We start from the raw sequence: 22,612 nt of genomic DNA on the forward strand, positions 1-22,612 counted from the left end.
TGACTTGGAGGGTGTATGGGGGGAATGCAGACTGGCAGTTAGATAACATGCATTCTTGAACAATAAGGGCCCACTTGTCTTCTGAACATCGCTTTATTTAATACATTCAAGTTCTATACGTACACGTGTTGCCATAATCCACCACCACCATCCTGACCCCCTCAATTCCGTGCAACCTCAAGAGATAGAAAATTACTGCTACTCATTCGAGTAATGCTAAATTAATACACTTAAGTAATGGTGACGCCTGTTCTGAGCCCCTCGGTGACTGTTATATATTTTTTATAAGTGTGTTATGAACTGCTCCAGGTCGCGTAAAACATTTTTCCACTCGAAATGGGTAAATTGAACTAACGGAAAAGGTTTGCGCATGCGCGGTACAGTTTGTTCCTCAGTGGCGCCATTGTTTCACAGGGGTTGTAGTCAAGAATTTTGCAGTCTAAACGTGAGGTCTATTGTAGGTACGCTACAGAACGACTACAACTCCCAGCGAGCATCACTACACTACCTTCCCCTCTAGTGGCGCAAGAGGAGTCGTCACAGCTGGAACGATAATAAGATGCGCATGAATTTACTACAGTATCTAAAACAACGATAGGAGAAAAATAAATGGACGGTTCGGTTGGTCATAGCAAGCGTTTACACGAGCTTTTGTTTTGTTGTTTGTTTCATTTAAATTGGGCTTTTCTCGAAGACTTTCAACCAAGTGCAAGTTAAACTTGAGACGCCGCTTTCCGCAGTTGATGGAGATTCAAAGTTTGTTCGGTCCACTCGCATTGGAAAGAAATGCGTCCTTCGCTGACTGTGAAGGTAAAAGCTTCGCTTTTTAAACAACATCCAAGGAGACGGCTGTCTTCGGAACGGCAGACAGAAAGTTCCACCGAAGCGAAACGTCCCCTTGACGTGCATATGCAAGCTTGTGTAATTTATGTTGTTATTGTGTGCTCTCGGTTTGTGTTCTGCCAGCATATCAATCGAAGGTGGGACGATTACCGTCTCCAAGCCTTAATTTCAGACTTAAATGTCGGAAATATGTTTTTCCGTATACCATAACGTACGTTACTATTGGTTTCATTCATGCTAAACGGTCCGAAACTCACCAGACGTTTAAAAAGTTGACATTCACGATAACGATGTGGAGAGCTTCAACAAATACCTTTCGGTCGAACCAGTGAATATATATTTATGAAAACAATCTAATGAACTAAGCAAAGCAAAGCAAATTTATTTATATAGCGCATTTCATACACAAGGTAACTCGTGTTACATGATTAAAAGCATTTAAAAACGAAGAAAAAAACCCAGCTTATAAACATTTAAAACAAAGACAAAAAAATACAATTAAAACAGTGTACAGTGCAAGAAATATCATTTAAAAGTGGAAATCCTCTAAAAAGTACGGGAAAAAGTTTTTAATCTGGATTTAAAAGCATGCACACTTGGGGCTGACGTCACTTTATTCCATTTGTGTGCAGCATAATACCTAAATGCTGCTTCAGCGTGTTTGCTTTTGACTCTGTGCTCCACTATTTGACCTGAGTCTGTCGATCTCAGAGCCCTACTGGGTTTATATTCCATTAGGATTTCATTCATCTATTCAGGACCTAAACCGTTTAGTGATTTATAGACCAGTAGCAGAACTTTAAAATCTATTCTACAGCTGACTGAAGACAGTGTAAAGACTTTAGAATTGGAGTAATATGCTCTGACCTCTTTGTTTTGGTCAGAACCCGAGCTGCAGCATTCTGAATGAGCCGCAGCTGTTCAATGCTCTTTTTAGGGAGTCCAGTCAGAAGACCATTACAGTAGTCAAGTCTACTTGAGATAAAAGCATGGATGAGCTTCTCCTGGTCTGCTTGACACATGCAAGCCTTCACGCTGGATATGTTCTTCAGATGGTAGAAGGCAGTTTTAGTAATTGATTTGATATGATTGTTGAAAGTCAGGTTAGAATCTATCAGAACACCAAGGTTTCAGATTTGGCCTTTGGTTTTTAAAGAGAGTGACTCCAGGTATTTACTAACAGCAATCCTCTTTTCTTTATTGCCAAAAACAATCATCTCCGTTTTGTTGTGGTTTAATTGAAGAAAATCTTGGCTCATCCAGTTATTTATCTGTTTTAGACAGTGACACAACATCTCAATTGAACTGTAGTCATCTGGAGACACTGCTAGATATATCTGTGTGTCATCTGCATAGCTATGATAGTCAAAATTAAAGTTTTGAAGAATTTGACCCAAGGGTAGCATATACAGGCCGAACAGGAGGGGCCAAGAACTGTCCCTTGCGGGACCCCATGGGCCATTGCCATTCGATGAGATTGAACACTTCCAATGGTTACAAAATAACATCTTTCCTCAAGGTAGGAACTGAACCTTTTAAGGCCTGTCCCATTTAGTCCTACCCATGTTTCCAACCACTTCAGCAGTATATTATGATCTAACGTTTCAAAAGCCGCACTGAGGTCCAACAAGACCAGAATTGGCACTTTTCCCGAGTCACTATTCAACCTTAAATCATTTAGCACATTGATAAGAGCAGATTCTGTACTGTGATAAGTTCGGAACCCTGATTGAAATTTGTCAAAAAGTCCATTTAGGTTCAAGAAATTGCTGAGTTGATTTTAAAATAACTTTTTCAACAATCTTGGCTATAAAAGGGAGAGTTGAGATGGTTCTATAGCTTGCTAACATGGAAGCGTCTAGTGTTCTATTTTTTAGCAGAGGCTTAATGACTTTAAGAGCTTTAGGAGACTCGCCTGACTGAAGTGAGCAATTGATAATTTGGTGCAAATCAGTGAGCACAGACTTCGCAATAGCGTCGAAAAAGTCAGATGGTATTTAGTCAAGACAGCTCGTTGATGGATTCAGCTGCTGAACCGTTTTCTCTACAGTTTTTTGGTCAACTGCATCAAATTCTGACATGGTAGAGTTTTTCCTGGGTGGCTTCAGATGTAATATCATTTTATCATTTAAAGTAAGTAAGCAATAATGTTCTAGGGCAGTGGTTCTCAAACATTTTACACCAAGTACTACGTAAAAAAAAAAACAATGCTTGTTGTTTCTGCATCTGCTTGTTTAGGGAAAAAAAAGAAAAGAAAAGACTGGTCCATTCCATCCTTTTTTTTTTTTTTTTTTTGGGAGTGTCATTTTTTTCCAAATGTCTTTCTTTATCGGTCATTTTTCTAACTTTCTCCCTTTCTCCGTCTTTAGTCTGCGCGCAGTCGGTGATTACCACCTGAAATGCAGACTTGATTGTCTGAGTAAGGTCACATGGGATGGTCTAACTTCCATGTAATTGATCTGTATGGTTCTTCACTATCGTAAAGGCTAGTAATGCTGCACCTCTTAGAATCTAAAGGAAACCTGACATTTTGGAACAAAAATTACCTGCTGTTCAAAGACGCCGGAATGAGTGCATTTACAAAAACGTTCATCAGGCGAAATACGCTACATTCAGTTCATGTTCGCCCTACATATGAACGAGTTCATTAACTTAATTGACTTCGTTCAGGTACAACACTGCGCATACCACACTGAGGTTAAGCACTGGGGAATACAGGTGTGTACGTATGCACTAATCCTTTTATTGCAGGGTCGTTTTTGGTATTTAAGTTTCATAATACTAAATGTGCAAAATTATTTGGGCTAAGAAATGGAAAGAACCCTGAAATAGTTATTTTATTTTAAATTTTAGTAAGTGTAGCTCCTCGCTTTGTTCATATTACAAATGCATGTATGTTTGTGGTTTTGGTGACAGGCTTCCTGTGGTCAGAGTGGATCAGTGACTTCAATAAAGGCAAGGGGTACCACTTCAAGATATGACATTTGTTGCAGTGATATTCCAGAGACTTACTCCATCTTGTTTTGCCATCTTGTGAACAAGGGTGTGACCTCAGTTGGGACCAGCGGCTTGCCCCCTTATTTGTAAATCCGAGGTGACACAGTGGGAAACCATACAATGCTAACTCACTAAAACTCAGGAGTACTGAAGATATTCCTTGCCATAAATCCTGTCACTGAACCGTCCAGTATTCAGCGTTACACGTCGCCATTGGAAAAAAGCCAATGTCTGCCTCCTCTCCCCCGTTCTTACCTCGAGCCTTCCTCCACTCTCTCCATCCGCACCACCCGACCTTGCCAACTGCTTTGTCCCCATCGTCGGCTGGACCGCTCTACACACGACTGTCCAACGGAAACCACAGTGTCCCCAGCCCCACCAACTCCCGTAGCTCTTTCCATGGGGTGTCTTTCCTGCTGCAAATTGGGTTGACCAGAGAGACAGTGAACCTGGAGGGTAATGACCTATCCCTGTCCGCTGTAAAGGACCTGGTGTGCTCTATAGTGGACCAGAAGGTAAGAATCTCAACTAAAACCTGTTTTCTTGTTGTTGTATAATACCCATGTCTGACATCTTCTGAAGTTAAAAGCTCTTCACAAACACATTCATACCCACTACAATTTAAGCAGCTATTCTGAAGGCAGTAGTGGACCAGCATGCTGCATCAGCATGTGTGTTGTCAACTGACCATATTCATCTATTGAGGTGTTCCAAAACAAACATCTGGGCCTCCTGCCCTGAAACTGACACAGCAGAAGCACACACACAATAGCAGTGGTGGACCTGTCTGGTAAAATGCAATGGTCCTCCAAGTTACACAAACATGCTTAATCGCTACTCTGTGGTTTTACCTTTGATGCCCTTAGCTTCTAAAGCGCATGTTTAGCCTTCATTACTGATGGAAATAATTGTCTATTTTTTCACTGTACTATCTCATGTTAGATTGTATGCGCTTCAGTGTCACCAATTTTGTTAGCCTGATCATGCCTCTTTTGTAAGTGTACAGTAACTTTGACAGATAGCATACATATTATTCACAGTTAACTATGTTCAAAAGTATTACTCTGTAACATTTAAATTATAATGCAGATGTACGATTCCAAGAGCAAATGAGCATGTTTTATCAGTGTACAACCAGTGAAAATAGTGTTACTTGTTTATGGATCGTTTTTTTAACGAGAATCCAAAATGAAAGCAAAAATCAGAATTTTATTAGGTTAAGGAGGTTTCAAAACAGAAATGTTTTTGCAACCTTTTCATTTTTGTAACTGTCATTCGTTGAAAGCAGTTGACTTCTTTAAGCCTGGGAAGTGCGTATCGTCACGTGAACACTAAACAAAACAGTCTGTGCAGCATACATTCCGTTCTTCTTGATTATTATTATTGATGTAATTTTATTGTTGCTTCAGCTATATTGTACAGAGCCAACGAGACAGAAAATGTGCCTACCTCTCTTGTTGCTAGGCTACCAACATTCCACGTTCCATTTACAGTCTATGGTCATTATCACACAGGTTCCTCTTTGCCATCATTGGTACCCTTCTTTATAGTGCGAATGGTTGTTAGTTTATATATGCCCTGCGATTGGCTGGGGACCAGTTCAGGGTGTACCCCGCCTCTCGCCCGAAAGATAGCTGGGATAGGCTCCAGCACGCCCACGACCCCGGTAAGGATAAGCGATGCGGAAAATGGATAGATGGATGGAAAGGTATTCTTTGTTTAGTTCTTTCTTTTGATACTTACTCAGCTGATGTCCCACTTTTTGTGCCTTTTTGAGGCACATTTTAAAACGCAAAAAAACAAAAGATTTTTGTAAATGTAATAAAAAAATAAAATCATACTGAAACAGTTCCAGCAAAAAGGTTGGAGCAGGAGCTTACTTACCACTATCGGAGCCATTGGCCAATTGTTATTGTCCAATATGTTTCTTGCTTGACATATAACTTCAGTTGCTAAACTGTGTGTGTCTCTGTCTACATAGGTTCATAATGAATGCTTCTTTGCATTGTGTCGTTATCCAGAAAATCAGTGTGTAAACCTATATATTCCCACATTTTTTTTTTTTGCATTCTTGAAAATTTTGTTTGGCATTTTTAGTCTGTCAATCTTAACAATTGATTTCAGTTACAAGAATTGTGTGACTATGTGGTGGTTTTGAACTAAAAGCAGTTAATTGCCCTTATCCAGTAATACAAAGTAAATTACTGCACACAACAAACAACACTTTGTGCACTGTTTAATTGCCAATTCATTTGAATTCAAATGCATATTTCAAATATCCAGTGTACAAGAGTCCCCAGCCCCCTGCTCATGTTATTGTGCCATTGTCCTGCTTAAGTCAATTTTTAGTGGAATTAAGGGTCTGCAGATCCTGTTTAATGAAAGTGCATCCACACATTTATTTTTGCTTGTGTATAATTATGATTACAGTTCTGTACACCATTTGGAACTGTAATTATCATGGCCTGTAGAAATGGAGGGTGATTAAACAGTCCACTTCAATCAGCTGCTGAGACCTCAGCATTTTGGAAGGTCACTGTTATTTTATGGTGATTGATCAAAGTGAGGAAAAGTAAATGTGCAGCAAACTTCATGAGCACGGGGTTGATCCATCCATCCATCCATTTTCCATACCGCTTATCCTCACTAGGGTCGCGGGCGTGCTGCAGCCTATCCCAGCTATCTTTGGGCGAGAGGTGGGGTACATTCTTAACTGGTCGCCAACCCACCGCAGGACACATATAAACAAACAACCATTCACACTCACATCCACACCTACAGGCAATTTAGAGTCTTCAATCAACCTACCATGCATGTTTTTGGGATGTGGGAGGAAACCGGAGTACCCGGAGAAAACCCACGCAGGCACGGGGAGAATATGCAAAGTCCACACAGGCGAGGCCGGATTTGAACCCGGGTACTCAGAACTGTGAGGCAGATATGCTAACCAGTCGCCCACCGTGCCGCCCATGGGGATGATATTAAGGCTAATTGTATTGAGTCTGATTTATATCACAGTTAATATTTTTTCAGGTTGTATTGATTGGTTAGTTATGTATTGGTTTGTTTGCATGTACTGTACATGGTTTCTGTATATCATCTGGTCATCATTACTGTAAATGGCAGTACCTCTTAACATGTAGAATCTTTATACTTTCTGGGTTGGTGTTTATGATTTTGAGGCAAAACTATGCTTCCAATTTGGTGGAACAACTTGGGAAAGCCCCTTTTCTCTTCCAGCATGACTTTGTCCCAGTGTAAGAAAGGTCAAGAAAGATTTCATTTAGTCCAGAAGAGCTGACAGACTAACCCGAGTTTAAAAAAATAAATAAATAAATAAATAAAAATATTGAATACAGTATGGCCTCATGTCCCATGTATAGTGTATGTATGTGCACCAGGACACAGTATACACATTTATCAGTGGTGGAACCAAGTCATTGCTTTGCAATAGACTTTACAGCGATCTGATCGGCGTTATCGGTATCAGCCGATAATTAACATTTTATGTTGATCGGCTTTCTCGTCATAAGTCGCCGATCCGATCAATGACTTCATCGATCGGCTCCGCACAAGACATTTAACTTCTCGTCTTCGTTGCGTATGAATCCAAAAGCTAGTTTATTTTTAGCCAGTCACCTGTCTTGTTGCGCAGTACTGTAACTATCTGACCGCCAATAAAGTTTTTTCAATCTTGTCGGTGAAATAACATGTCGTCATTGTGGGACTCTTTTGCGGTGTCTCAGACAAACAACATGTAAGTTTTTTTGCAGTCTGTGCACAACTAAAGTACGACGGGGAACGTCATCTAAATGCTTAAACACAACAAATTTGATCGAGCACCTAAAATGTACACGAGGAGCATGCTGCGTTCAAGCAACGCAGTGGGAGAGTGGTGGAGGCTCGAACTCTGGACAACACCCGTCCATATAGCTGGGACAGTGAGAAAGTTAGAGTAAGCATGTCATTAACAGTATTTATTAAAGTAATTTAATTGCAATAAAGTAATTTAATTACAGTAAGTTAGCACCCATTATTTCTGTCAGTAGTAATGTTTAGGCTTTACACGTTCAGGGTTTTTGGGACCGATCAGCGAGTTTAAAAAAACGATAACCGATCACAAGATGGAGGAATGTGTCTATTTAAATGACCTGTTCATTTACTGTATATACTTGTGTACTTAATTGCTCCAAAAATTATATTTACAATAAATGTATCTTTGTTCCTCTATTTATGCAATTGAGGCATTGTGACAGACGGAACAAATGAATTGTCTTCTATTAGATGGCAGGAAGTAAATACGGTAATGAATGTATCCACATTTTGTGACATTTTTGTTTGTTGGTGTGCCATGAGATTTTTCTATTGTAAAATATGTTACTTGGCTCCATAAAAGTTGGAAATCACTGCTCTAGTCACATTGTGTATTGTAATCAGTCAGGTCAAACCAACATTACATGACAGAAATAATGGGTGCTAACTTACTGTAATAAAATTACTTTATTTTGAATTAAATTACTTAACCCACACCGAAACCCTAGACCATGATTCGACAGAACGGCGGCATGTTTACGTCCAATCGTTCGTGCTACCACTAGCTTGCTAGGCTACATAACATTTTATTGCCTGCTTGTGAGCCATATCGTATTCAAAGTACGTGAACATACCTCAAGCAAGCCTTAAACGAACGTCTTCTCCTGTCCTGAGCACCGGTGAGCACCATCACACGTTTTTCCCCATTTTGTCCTCATAATACCGTTGGCTCGCTCCACTCTTGTTGTCATCGCCACGGTAACGAGTGTATCTGGTCGCATTTGAGTTGACAAGATAAAGCCCAATGATTGTAAAAAACGGGATGCAGAATACAACATTTTCTTGCAGTAGTCAATCATGAAAGAGCAAATTTGTCTTGTAGTCTGACTGGGCATTATGCATTGCCCGTCTCCGACGTGTTGTCTGTGCCACACCGCCGACGTTTTTAAATGTTTTTTTATTTTTATTTTATTTTTTTTAAAATAACTTCTTTGGCTGTCAGATAGTTACAGTACTACGTCAAAAGACACGCGACAAGGCTAAAAATAAACTAGCTTTTGGATTCACATATACTGTGCACGCGGCGACGCGGAGTAAATTTCTTTTGCGGTCATTGATTGGATCGGCGAATTATGACATTAAAGCCGATCAGCATAAAATGCAAAATATCGTCCGATATCGATCAGCCCGATCAAATCGGTGTAAAGTCTAGTAATGTTGATTTGACCTAAACTTATGTCAGTGGCCAATCCTTGAGTTCATTGGTGTTTTAACTTTTGTCTAAAACGCTAGAGAATAATTTGAGCTGGGATGGGGTCCAGCACGCCCGCAACCATGGTGAGGATAAGCTGTACAGAAAATGGATGGATATAGTATACAGTACACAAGTTTATACAATAAATGAACAAGTCATGTAAATAGACACATTGCTCCATCTTGTGATTGGATCGGTGGTCGGTTATCGTTTTTTTAAAGCTTGCTGATCAGTGATCGTGATCTGCCCCAAAAATCCTGATCATGTAAAACCTACTTTGCAAGTCCCGAGTCAAGTCCCAATTCGAGACAGTCAAGTCACAATTCCTAGTCTTTGAATTTCGAGTCCTTTCGAGTCATTTTAACAACAAAGTAATAATCTATTTTAATATAGCTAATATTTATATATTAATATCGCCATCCATCCATTTTCCGTACCGCTTATCCTCACTAGGGTCGCAGGCGTGCTGGAGCCCATCCCAGCTATTTTCGGGCAAGAGGCAGGGTACACTCTGAACTGGTCGCCAGGCAATCGCAGGGCACAAAGAAACAAACAACCAGTCGCACCTATGGGCAATTTAGAGTCTTCAGTTAACCTACCATGCATGTTTTGGGGATGTGGGAGGAAAGGGGAGAACATGCAAACTCCACACAGGCGAGGCCGGATTTGAACCCGGGTCCTCAGAACTCTGAGGCGGATGTGCTAACCAGTCGTCCACCTTGCTGTAGAATTAGTATATTATGTACTTATTTATACGTTTTCAGTTATTGTATGAAACGTTATACAGCATGCTATGACTTACTTTTCCTCACTTTATTTCTTAAGTGACATTAAACAGACCTGCCACAAATGTGAATTTGCATCCAGTAGTACCTGCAATTAGTATCTTACTGACAATTCTATCGAACAATCAAGTAATCTGCTAAAATATATTTTTGTTTGGTTAAAGAGCAATTATTAATCTACACGAGAAAATTAGACATTTCACTTAATAATGAACGACCAATTGGTTTCTTCTTTTAGACAATCAGTATTTTTCTTAAGTTCATATTGTGCAAATAGCAGGATCTGCACTTTGTCTACAAACATTTCGAGTGAGGGAATTTCAAACAAATAAAAATATATAAAACATATAAATAGATTTCTGTTTAATGTTGGCATTTCTTATCAAAAACAAGGCAATTAAAAAAGATGAACACAAGTTTGTCATCTTGTTACGAAGGCACAATTTTATCCAACTGTGGTATTTCAGTCAGAACACAAGGGGGCAAAATATAATGTTAATAACAGGTGAAGAAGAAAAGGACACAAAGAAGAATGTTGCAACATGTCGAATAGATGCTAGCTGTGTCCTGATCGGTAAATGAAGTGAATAAAAAAAAATGCAAGACTGACTCTTCAGAACACTACACTGACTAAACCAGATTGTAATGAACAGGAAGCCCAGACAGCGCACGGCCAGCCCGCCGTGTAACTATTTGCGTGATCGCTCACAAAGCCTCCTGCGAATGCTAACGAAAACGAGCATACGTGATGTCAAGCCACGCGATTCCCACAGTGCAATCTGGATTTTTTTTAATTCATTTATTTTTTGCAATAATTGTCCTTATTACGTTAATTTTCATTGCCGTTTCTGTGTAATGTTACCAATACTTGTTGGAATGTGTACCATATGTAACTGCCACATTTATTGTTGATTGACTATTTTTTATTTATTTAGGTCGTGTCTGAAAGAGTGACCTCCTGGTCAATTCCTCTACATGACCGTGCCCAATAGGGCGTTCACTGTTAAAAGAAATAAGCTGTAATAATGCTTTAGTATGGTATGACACTTTCATCTGAATGATATCCGCTGAGAACATGAACGTTATGGTTACATCAATCAGAAAATTCCTGTAATAAAATAACCTGAGGCATGCTGAGCTATCGAGAGAGAGTTGCAGAGTGTACATATCTCAATAAAAATGTCAAGTTTTTTCAAGACGATGGGCTTGAGTCCGAGCGAAGCCAGGAGTTGTTGCTGTTCAAGTCTTGTGACATTTTGTCAAGTCGAGTCTAAAGTCATCAAATTCATGACTCGAGTCCGACTCTCGTCCAAGTCATGTGACTAGTCTACACCTCTGCTATCTTTCTCGAGATACTGGTCTATCTCGGTATACAATAAACTCTTGACTGTACTGCTGAGCATACAGTAAATCATTTGACATAATTTTGACTGAACATGCCCAGAACAGTCAACCACGTTGTTGTGCATTTCTTTTGTTAAACCTTGCTAAATACAGTGCACAGCACCAGCTGCTTCATGAAACCAGCCATATGGCTTTGATATCTGTGGAAATTATGACTGCAGGCCCTTTGTGCTCCAATCCATCCTTGCCTCACTACTCGCAAGAAATGCACGGCAATTGTGAACCTTTTTTTCCCCCCACAGCGTGCTGAACTGCGCCAACACTTTTCACCTGAGGATTGCTGACCATTGGTTAGGCCATCACAAGATCTCACCATTCAGCAGAACCTCCTGTGTGTGTCAGCAAGAAAATGACAGTTAAGCATTTGATATGTAATGTGGTAATATTACCCACCCACGCACCCACCCGTCCCTCTGTACTGCAGTTTCCTCTGCTGAGGAAAAAAATGTTCAGCTTCACTAAGTGATTCATCACTGTCATTCAACAAACATGGGTCATTATCCCAACTTAAATGTGTCCATTCACTGGTACTGAAATGCTTTGTCAGCAGTTTTGAACATTCATAATAGTATTTACTTGAATATACAGTGAACCCCATCGCGGTTAATTGTTCGCACCCCTGCTATAACGCAGATTTTTAAGCATTTCTTTTCAATGGGTTTTCAGTGTACAGCAAGTTTGAATTTATAGTTGCGTGCCTTCAGTGTAGTACTACATTGTGCTGCAAATTCTTGGCAGAGAACTACCGTATTTTCACGACCATAAGGCGCACCGTATTAAAAGGCGCAGGCTCAGTTACAGGGTCTATTTCTGTATTTAACACACACATAAGGGGTGCAGGCATGACACCAGAGTGTCCAAGACACACCAGAGTGTCCAAGACATGCGACCACAAAAGTCGATCATCGAACGGCGACCAAGGATGTCCTGGTGCCAAGTGCACATGTAGACCCCCTTATGCTTGAACATGGTGTTCGGACAATCTGTGGTGAGCACAGAAGTTCAATAACAGAACACCACTCTGGTTCTGATCGGGGGGGGCCGTTCCTCCCAATCACGCCCTTACAGGTCTCACTGTCATTGCCCACGTGAGCATTGAAGTCCCCCAGCAGAACGATGGAGTCCACAGCGAGAGCGCTCTCCTGCACCCCTTCTAAGGACTCCAGAAAGGGTGGGTACTCTGAACTGCTGTTTGGTGCATAGGCACAAACAACAGTCAGGACCCGTCCCCCCACCCGAAGGCGGAGCGAGGCTACCATCTCGTCCACTGGGGTGAACCCCAACGTAAAGGCGCCGGCTACAGAGCCAGCTTCTGTAGCCGGGGATCACCTAGGTCCCCGCCTTCGGCCGCCGCCCAGCTCACACTGCACCCGACCCCTATGGCCCCCTCCCACAGGTGGTAAGCCCATGGGAAGGGGGACCCACGTTACCCTTTCGGGCTGTGCCCATGGGTGCAGGCCTGGCAACCAGGCCTCGCCTTCGAGGCCCACCTCCAGGCCTGGCTCCAGAGGGGGGCCCCGGTGACCCGTGTCCGGGCAAGGGAAACCTAGATCCATATATTTTGTTCTTCATAGGGGTTTTTGGAGCCGTGCTTTGTCTGGTCCCTCACCAAGGACCTGTTTGCCATGGGTGACCCTACCAGGGGCATGAAGCCCCAGACAACATAGCTCCTAGGATCATTGGGACACACAAACCCCTCCACCACGATAAGGTGATGGCTCAAGGAGAGAAGGTCCACTTTTTACAAAGTGGTAAACTAGTCCCCATTTCACAAGCCACACATGATACTATCACCTGCTCACAATTAACGTGTTTAGATGTGGAAGGTATGGTTAACCAGTGTTTGGATCTTTCTGGATATGTACCCATCAAATTATTTTGGGGATAGGGCTCCACAATTACGGGCAAATTGATAATAATGTTTATTTTTTCTCAATATTGTAATCACAATTAATCATCATTATTCCTCATGTTAGGGAAAATATTATTGGGCTACTTTTCAACAAACAATATTAGGGTTGTCACTATCAAATGTGTTTAGAATCGATTATCCTATAGACTAATTCATCGAATAATCATAACCCCCAACCCCTAAAAAAAACAAAAAAGGAAAAGTATTTTAAAAATTTTAAATTACTAACATGCATTTTATTCTCTTTTATGATGAGTGGACATCTATCCTGTCCTGTGACGGCATATGTTGGTACTGAGTGTATGGTATAAATGCGGTGTGCAGAATGTTAGTTGAACACGAGTTGAAGTGAATGAATGGTACTTATTACTTAATATTGATTTAAGTCCGGCTCTTGAGTGCACCTGAATTGTGTTATATTATGTCTTGTACAATGACAATAAAGAATCTGGAATCTTGATCTTGCATTATATGAAATTAGATTTTGGATTAAAATGTATTGAAAAATAAATTTATTGTTTACAGTTGTTTATTAACCAATTATTGTTTATTTGCTACTGTCTAGTACCAATTAACTCTAAAGTTGGTGTAAACTAAGTTACTAAATGTATTCGGTTCAAAGTAACCATTTTCATATTCATTTATTTGTGCATTTGCAGCATTAATTAACATTGTAGGCTATACAATCCTAATAATACAGGCTATGTTAGGTTTGGGCGATCTGCGCCAAAAAATAATGATGTTAATGTTAAAATAAAAAAATAAAAAATCTCCTGCGGGGGCCCAGTGGATCCCCCCAGACCCCCTACAATGTATTTTTATTTTTTTTTGTCACCTTTTTCATGCCTTTGGTGTTTGCATGTCTGGATCATAGAATCACCCAGCCCTAGGCTATATTACTGTAGGTTGTGTAAGGATATGAGCACAGGAAATCCGTGGTCATATTACTTTCATCTCCTTAAAAAGTATGAAGTATTAAAAAGTGAGACAACAGCACAGTGGTGACTGGTTAAAGCGTCTGCCTCAACAGTTTTGATGACCGGGGTTCAATCCCCGGCCCCGCCTGTGTGGAGTTTGCATGTTCTCCCTGTCCCTGCGTGGGTTTTCTCCGGGCACTGCGGTTTCCTCCCACATCCCAAAAACATGCATGGTAGGTTAATTGATGTCTCTAAATTGCCCATAGGGGTGAATGTGAGTGCGAATGGTTGTTTGTTTATATGTGCCCTGCGATTGGCTGGCAACCAGTTCAGGGTGTACCCCGCCTCCTGCCCGATGATAGCTGGGATAGGCTCCAACACTCCCGCGACCCTTGTGAGGATAAGCGGCTCAGAAAATGGATGGATGGATGGAAGTTAGACAATATGTTATGTGACATGTCCAGACATCAGATGTTTTTCCCTTTTCGAGGCCCTAGCTCCTCACCATGATGCTCCTCATTTCCAATCTTTGCTGAACTTTCTTCTCTCGACATGACTCGCTCTCATCAGTCCATTGAGTGACTTAAGACTCCCGCTGCAGGCAGGGTGCACTTCCTTGTTATTTAGGCAGTTTAATGAAACCTTAAACATGTTTTCGCTCCCTGGTGGTTGGCTGACTACTGGTTGAGAGAGTGCTTTATATGCAGCCAAGTCTGCAATTTAAATGTAAAAAAACGCTGACGATCATGTTAACTTAATCATGGCAGCCAAAATCATGATCACGATTAAAATGTGATTAATTGTGCAGGCCTCTTTGGACATTGTTGTAGGTTTGAGTACAAGTTCATACTCTAACTTCTATATGAGCTCCTGGAGAATTGTGAGAAATCGGTCTCTTGAAAAGCTGCAAAGTTAGCCAGCCAGGCTTCTGAGAACCTCCCCAACAGATCCAAATCAGATTGATCTCTGAATAGACCCATTGGTGGCCCTCTCACAAGTACTTCCACATTAGGGCAGCCTTCTTTCACTGGTCAAGCCCATCTGTTCTGTATAGTTTTTGGGCTCAATGAATGGTGCGAGATAACCATCTATTGCTTACGCTTGTTGAGCCTTTCCTGTTTAGTGTTGTCCAAGTCCTCGTGTGTAGCTGTCAATGGTGGTTGGACAAAAGTTCGTGACTCCTTCAAAATGGCTTGTTTTACCATTTGGTCAGCTTACACTGACACATTCCCATTTATTGTAAAGGATGAGAAGGGGTTATAATATTGGAACTTTCAAGGTTTAATACAATTCATATTCCAGGATGCTTTTCCACTTCAGATTTCTCTGTATTTAGAATACATTTTTCACTTGGAAATGTTGGAATTCACTTGTTAGTAACTGTGTATTGTGGTAAATATTGGCTGAAAACTGAACTTACCATACAGAATAAATAACTTTCAATTTGTATTGAAAGGGCAATAGTAGGGCTCTTTAATAGGAATGAAACTTTTGGCACAGGTGATGGAAGAACAAATTGAACCTTTGTTTTGAATTTCACTTTTATAACAGCTACTTTAATTTAGATTTCCCTCGGCCGCAGGTTTCCCCACCGGTTTTGTCAGTACTGTAGCAGCACAGTCTTTGGTTAAGGCCTGAATAGCTGTCTCTGTAATTAGCGAGACAAAGGACTTTTTCCAGGCAGAAGGAGGCTGTATTCATAAATTTAGCACAGCAAAAAAGCAAAATATTATTAGGATTGCTCTTTATCTTTTGAAAGTATCACTTATGCAAGTTAACTGGAGAAAATGCTGCTTTTCAAGATTCATTCCAATAGTGTTGCAATAGGCTGTTTGCCTCCATCACGGGTTTATCACTTAGATTTACAGTATTTGTTCTTTAAAAAGAACAAGCGGAAATTAGTAATAAATTATGAATAATTAAATAAATAAGATGAACTTGACTGTAGTTCACTTTGACCAACACCAAGAGAAACACACAGAAAATAAATCACTGCCTTTACCCCACCCTCTTTCGACACTGGGCTTTATGTGTGATATACATGGTGTCAGACATTTCCTGGAAAGCACATTCAGCTCCCTTACAAGCAAAAACAGGTCACTCTTGAGTCAATATATGCAGTGTTGGTATTGGTTCTGAATACACATTATGGTGTCAGCTCTTTTCCAACTGAGATGACTTTCAGTGTTCTTTACACTGAGGTAGTTTAAATCCATGGAGTTGCCTGACTTGATATCACAATTGGGACTGCTGAAGAAACAAAAGTTTTCCATGTGTTACTCAAAGGCTTAGTTGCACAAGGAATCTATCAATTTCCCCAGTCTTGGAGTAATTTGTGGAAAAGGAGAGAGAGAGAGAAAAAAAAGGGAAAAAACATCTCTGAAGTTAAGTGAGCTAAGTAATTTCTACCATCTGCAGTGCACATTTCTGTTCCCTCATTCTCTTTTAAATGTAAAGTGGCATCACAGAACAGAAGGCTCAGCCACAAGAGTCAGGGAATGACAGAGTGGAGAAGGGTGGTCCTCTCTAATGGCAATGGGCAGGGAATGCTGGAACAGCCCTGTTGGCAGGCCCTCACATTGGGCACAAAGAGTAGCCGATGCCCTACCATTCATTCAGTGCCAAACCATCTCTATAGGGCTCTCTACCAAGTGCAGCTTTGCTTTGGAATGCCCTTCACCCAGTGAAGGGAGATTATCCCACATCAATCCAATCTCTTGTTAATGCTGGCTGAATGGGTTGTGATTGTGATTATATTGAATCAGTCAGCAATACTAAGTTGAACAATTTATTAATCAAGTCCCTGCGACTTCGTCCTTGTGAAGCCAATCACCTGTAGTAATTCACCATTATACACTGAGGGACTCGACCAACCTAGAATAATAAATCTATGATTGAAGACTGTGTTCACTGAAAGAGCGTGCCTCACTTCCATCGTACTTATTAATGACAGGACCCTTCTCTTCTTTGATTGAACCAGCTGGCAACCTGAACACGTTAAATGGGCATGCACTGTACAAATTAAGCCAATTGTTAGTTATTCGACACACTTTTCAGTGGCAGCGGTGGTGTGTCAGACATTTGACAGTGATCTTGCTCAGCCTCGGCAATCTGAGTCTTGTTGTGTGTCTCAATGTGCCTGTGTCTTTATTTTCAGCAAAATGGCCTAAATCTTTAAAAAAAAAATTTCCCCCCAATGTCGATATTTGATATGACTGTTTATTTTATTAAAGTTTATAAATGTGTAAAACCGGCCCAGACCAAATGTATTCATAATATATAGCAGGTTTATTTAACAATTATAAACATCACAAAGAAATAGATACATTTTACTTTTTTCAATTTATTTATTTATTTTTAACTTAGAATTGCATTTATAGCTATGATTGCAGAGCTGCCAACCTATATAAATTCACTTCCATAACATAATTTGTCTGACTTTCCATATTTTCTTCCATTATGTCAGGAACAATAATGCGGGACAGTTATTGTATACTGCTCAATTGCATAACATAATAATCATAGTATTATCGTAATCATTAAGAAATTATTGCATCATATTTGTTATTTTAATGTATTTCTTAGGTTTTGGCTCTGTTGTAGATGTTCATCGCTTTACCCTTAGGTGGCAGCAATGTACTTAAACAAGCCCAGTCTGCCGGAAATCAAGATGAACAGGAAGAAAAAGAAGGAAGTGTGATGTCCTGTCAAATGAATACAATGCAGTGATCTGTAAATAAACTGAATAAATTAAAAAAAGAAACAGACAGGAATGGCGGCCCACTGTGAAACTTTGCATGATCGGTCGCATAAAAAAGCTAGCTGCTAAATGCTAAAAGCCCCTGAAGCACTTTCTATCTTGTCCGTGATCAGCAAACTACTATCTTATCTTCACACCCTGTTCACTGAGTGAACACAAAACTACAAGCGCTTCAACTGCCACCACGATTGCTAGGCGGCCTGTGGGATTGTTTTGTGTACGATACAGGAGCGGCACTCTTTAGCATGATGCATACATTATTACATGCACGCGCTTGATAACGTGCTTCATTTTCAGGTGATTTTACACGGATATGCCCGCCATCGTCACATCTTTTATACACGTTTTGCAGATTGTTTCCAAATGATAGACGTTACATGCTCGTTTTGGGGACTTTTTCTTGCTTGCGAGTCGCTAGCATGTCCTCCATGTTGACGCCGTGCAACAAGAGGTACCGCAGGGCTATGAAATCTCACTGACTAGTGGAACAAATAAATTTGATGATGAAATTTGATGATATATCGATTGAATCAAGCTTCTCGATATATTGCCCACCACTAATTTTGGCACACATTAGGCACAAAGGATAAGGGAAAAACATTGCTTTATTCTTTGCGTTGTTTCTAGCTTTAGCATTCTGAATCCATCGACGGCAGAAACGTTGTTCTGGATTTGTTTTGAGAAGTTGCAATAAATAACGCACGCAACGGACACTGTCGGAATCTAAGAGCAAAAGCAATAACCCAACAGAACATTATTTTGACAGTTTTGAGTTAAAATTTAAAAACAACATTCTAAAATCCTACTGTATGTGTCCAACTATTAGAGGATTTCTGCCGTTACATACGTGTCAAGTAACAAAGACACTGCAACCCTTACTCAAAGCTGACGATTTATTGAATAACTAGCAGGCAGATTCCAATAATGATGAAAGGGCACATAACAATTTGTTTGGCTAAGCAGCTATATCAGGTTGACTGTATTGATGCTTATAGCAGCAGCAGGTTGCAGAATTTCTTGTTGTTTTCACAGCACTGTTTGCCTTTCCTGTCTTTCAGTGAAGTGCACAATATGTCAAACTGATAGGAAGGTGGCAGCGGAAGTGCAATTAATGTTGAAACAACAAGAATACAAGAAAAAAAACTAATGTGTTCTAGCAATAGTACTTCTTAAGAAACACTATTGGGGCTGTCATTTAATAAAAACAATCAGTGATAAAACGAACAAGGATCACAGCCAATTTTTTTCTAATGTGCCGTTTAGCAAAGAGAAATGTCTCTTACTATGACTCAGTTTGTACCAGTCTTTCTACTGTTCTACTTGTTGTTAGTTCGCCTTGGAACCACTCCCTGTTTCCATATTCTCACTGCTCCTGCTCTCCAATCTGCTGTGGTCAGCGAGGCAGCACAGTCTGTACAGCTGATGTTCACATAGCTTCTCCCTCCACTGCACTTGCTATTATTCTTCCCCGTCTGTTTAAACATTTGCAGATATTGCCTTTCGGTGTCTCTGTTTTTGAGAAAGGTGACAGCTCCAGTGTTGGAATGTGTCCGGGATTAATCTCCTCTTAAAAAAGGTGACACAAAGCAGAAGTTTTCAGGCCATTGAATTGATCGCAACCAGACAGTTCAGTTGTCTTAGAAGACATTTCACCCCTTATCTGAGCAAGCTTCATCAGTTCATTCAACAAGGCTTACAGTAATTAGGACAGACTACTCTGTCAATTCAATGGTCTGAGAATTAAATGACCTGGATGAATGAGAATATTCACAGGCATACAAAGTGGAAGGGTTTTTAAAAATTAAAACCTACCTGTATGTACAGTAGGTAATCCCTCATTCACTTTTTGCAAACACAGAACCTGCAAAATCATGTTGCTACATCTGACCACTGCCTCATAACCTCAATCGGTCTTACCTTCACATGAATTCCCCTAGGCTCACCTATTTATTTTCCCTGTGTGAGCAGGAGATGTAGTATGTGCTGCACTTTATTTCTCAGGCGGAGGATCGCAGTAAAGCTATAACTCATCAGTGGTGTGCGAGGGCTGAGCCAAGCATGTCTTAGATCACTCTGCTCTCTTCCTGAGAAGCTTTAGATCCTGTGACTCAGGCTTCCTCTTCGCTGCCTGGTCTCTGGACGCTGAAAGCACACGCGATACTAGATGTAGCCATGCGCACACAATTACAGAAGAGCAAACAAAGCTTCTATCACCTGCTGCACATAAAAAGAATGTTGATACTGATCTTTCTGATTTAAAAAATTACTATTAATTTTCAGCTTTCGTAAAAATGTAGTAAAGTAACTGTGCACATCATCCAGCATATGCTCAGATTTGCTGAAAATCCACCTGGCTTTCATTGGCGATAGAGAGGCAACTAACCAAACAGTGATCTCACTACCAATAACTCCTCTCCACTTCATTGCATTGGCGCTTACTACGGAAGATTACTACAGAAGAGTATTGTTTCTCTTGATTCCAATAACCAAAGGCTATGTGCAATAATTGTTGGGTTGTCTTGGGAGAGCTTAAAGAAACGGTATGTGAAACCAGGAGGTCAGAAACACACCATTGGCTCAGTGAAATATTGGCTTTATAGTAGTGAGGATGAGCGGATGGATGGATGGATAAAATCCCTACATTATTTGAAAGAAATCTTTGATGACAAGTGTGACCTAACAAGCACACAGTGTAGACCAATGTGTAGTATGTGTACACACCAAAATAGGCCTTTTTAATTTTTAAAACTGATTGCATACGAGCATTTCAGTGATACCACAATGGTTACACACAATCAGGTCTGGAGACACTGGTCCGATTTCCAAACAGTTTTTCCAATGGGAAAAAAAATTATAGACACACGATCTGTTCCAAGGTCAAACTGTTGCAATCATTAAACTTTTAATTATACAGGGACATAACATTTAACATTCTTATCTGTCATACTAGTAGGAAAAGAAATACATTGTGTAGTCATGCGTAACTTACGTTGCAGCTATTGTATTTCAGGGGTGTCAAACTCAATTTCACCGGTGGCCAAAACTAGGCTTTACACAATCAGGATTTTTGGGGTTGATCGTTTAAAAAAAACAAAAACGATAAGCAATCACCGATCCAATCACAAGATGGAGCAATATGTCTATTTAAATGACTCGTTCATTTACTGTACCGTATTTTCACGACCATAGGGCGCACTGTATTAAAAGGCACAGTCTCAGTTACGGGGTCTATTTCTGTATTTAACACACACATAAGGTGCACCGTATTATTGGGCGCAGGCATGGTAAAACATACGCTAGCTTAAAACATACGGTAGCATGCATGCGCGTTAAAACAATGTTTTTAAAAAGGTAGCAGGAGCAAAACTGAGCTCGGTTGTACTTGTTTGAAGTATTTAACAATGTACTCCCATTATTTTTCTATCAATCCTTATCCACAAATCCATCAAAGTCCTCATCTTGTGCATCCGAAATGAACAGCTGGGCAAATTCTCAATCAAACACGCCAGGTTCGAGTCAGTCTTGTTGCCGTGCGAAAGCTCGAACAACAGTGCAAGCAGACACGTTAGCCCAAGCATCCACAATCCATTCACAAATTGTGGCGTAACCCGCCTGGCACTGCCTCCTAGTCTTAGTAAAGCTGTGTTCGCCATCTGTCATCCATGGCTCCCACGCCGCTCACTTCACTTTGAACACCCTGTTTACGCGGCTGCCCAGCGGTTCGTCAAGCCTCCCGGAATAATGGCAAGCCCCGAGTTATTGCACTCAGTGGAATGGTGACTGTTGAGACGCTTCTCCCGGCTGTTCTTTGCTCATTAATCCATTGCTCGAGTTGTTCTTCCAACTCGGGCCACCTAGCCTTGTTTCCGCATTTTGTTTTTCTTTTTTTTCCCGCGGAAACTCAGCTTTGTCTTCTTGACTTGGCGAAGCTATTTTTCCTGCTTCCTCCACTTGCGAACCATGGGTTCGTTGATCTTGAATTCTCTCGCCGCTGCTCGATTCCCATGTTCCTCCGCGTAAATGATAGCTTGCAGTTTAAACTGTGCTTCGTAAGCCTGTCTCTTCGTAGGTGACATTTTCCGGGGTCCTTAACCAAACCGATGTTGTTTTCACACTGCACACCCCGGAAATGCTCCCAGTCAGTCAAGCGGTTAAAAAAAATTTAAAAAACACCCCGGCGCTACATACCTACTGGGGCCGTGGCTTTAGCGTCCTACTTCATGCACCCTTCCCCTGTCTTCAGCCACGTCCGCTTTTCCTCTTTGTAAGCAGCGTGTCGGCAGGAAATGCGGGAAAAAAAAAAAAAAAAAAACCTCAAGCGGAGCGCTCATCACACAACAACATTTATAGATGTTGGAAGTCGGTGCACACATCAGCCGCGCCGCATTATAAGGCACCGCGTCCATTTTAGAGAAAATTGGCGAAGACTTTTAAGTGCGCCTTATGGTCGTGAAAATACGGTATATATTGTAATGTATACTGAGTATCTTCAAAAATATCTAGTCAGGTCATGTATTCTAATCAGTCAGGTCAAACATTACAATATGACAGAAATAATGGGTGCTAACCTACTGTAATTAAATTACTTTATTGTAATTAAATCACTTTATTGTAATTAATTTATTTCACACACCAAAAGTTTTGAGGCAGCATTCGACAGACAAGTTTACATACAACCCATTAGTGCTAGGACTAGCTTGCTAGGCT

General features: G+C 40.7%; 1 protein-coding gene across 3 annotated transcripts in view; it reads left to right on the plus strand.

The window, feature by feature from the left end:
• The first annotated feature begins 504 nt into the window (after nt 1-504).
• prkd3 (protein kinase D3) overlaps nt 505-22,612 on the plus strand; it is a 64,723-nt gene continuing 42,615 nt past the window's right edge. For 2 of the 3 annotated variants that reach the window (XM_061696138.1, XM_061696139.1), the window contains exons 1-2: nt 505-810; nt 3,760-4,355. In XM_061696138.1, the coding sequence (XP_061552122.1) occupies nt 4,068-4,355 (288 nt within the window). In that variant the 5' untranslated portion in view covers nt 505-810; nt 3,760-4,067. Of the gene's footprint in view, nt 811-3,759; nt 4,356-22,612 lie in introns of those variants that run through there. The other variant, XM_061696140.1, reaches the window with a different exon arrangement.

The sequence above is a fragment of the Phycodurus eques genome, chromosome 14 (genome assembly GCF_024500275.1).
Source record: "Phycodurus eques isolate BA_2022a chromosome 14, UOR_Pequ_1.1, whole genome shotgun sequence".
NCBI lineage: Eukaryota > Metazoa > Chordata > Actinopteri > Syngnathiformes > Syngnathidae > Phycodurus > Phycodurus eques.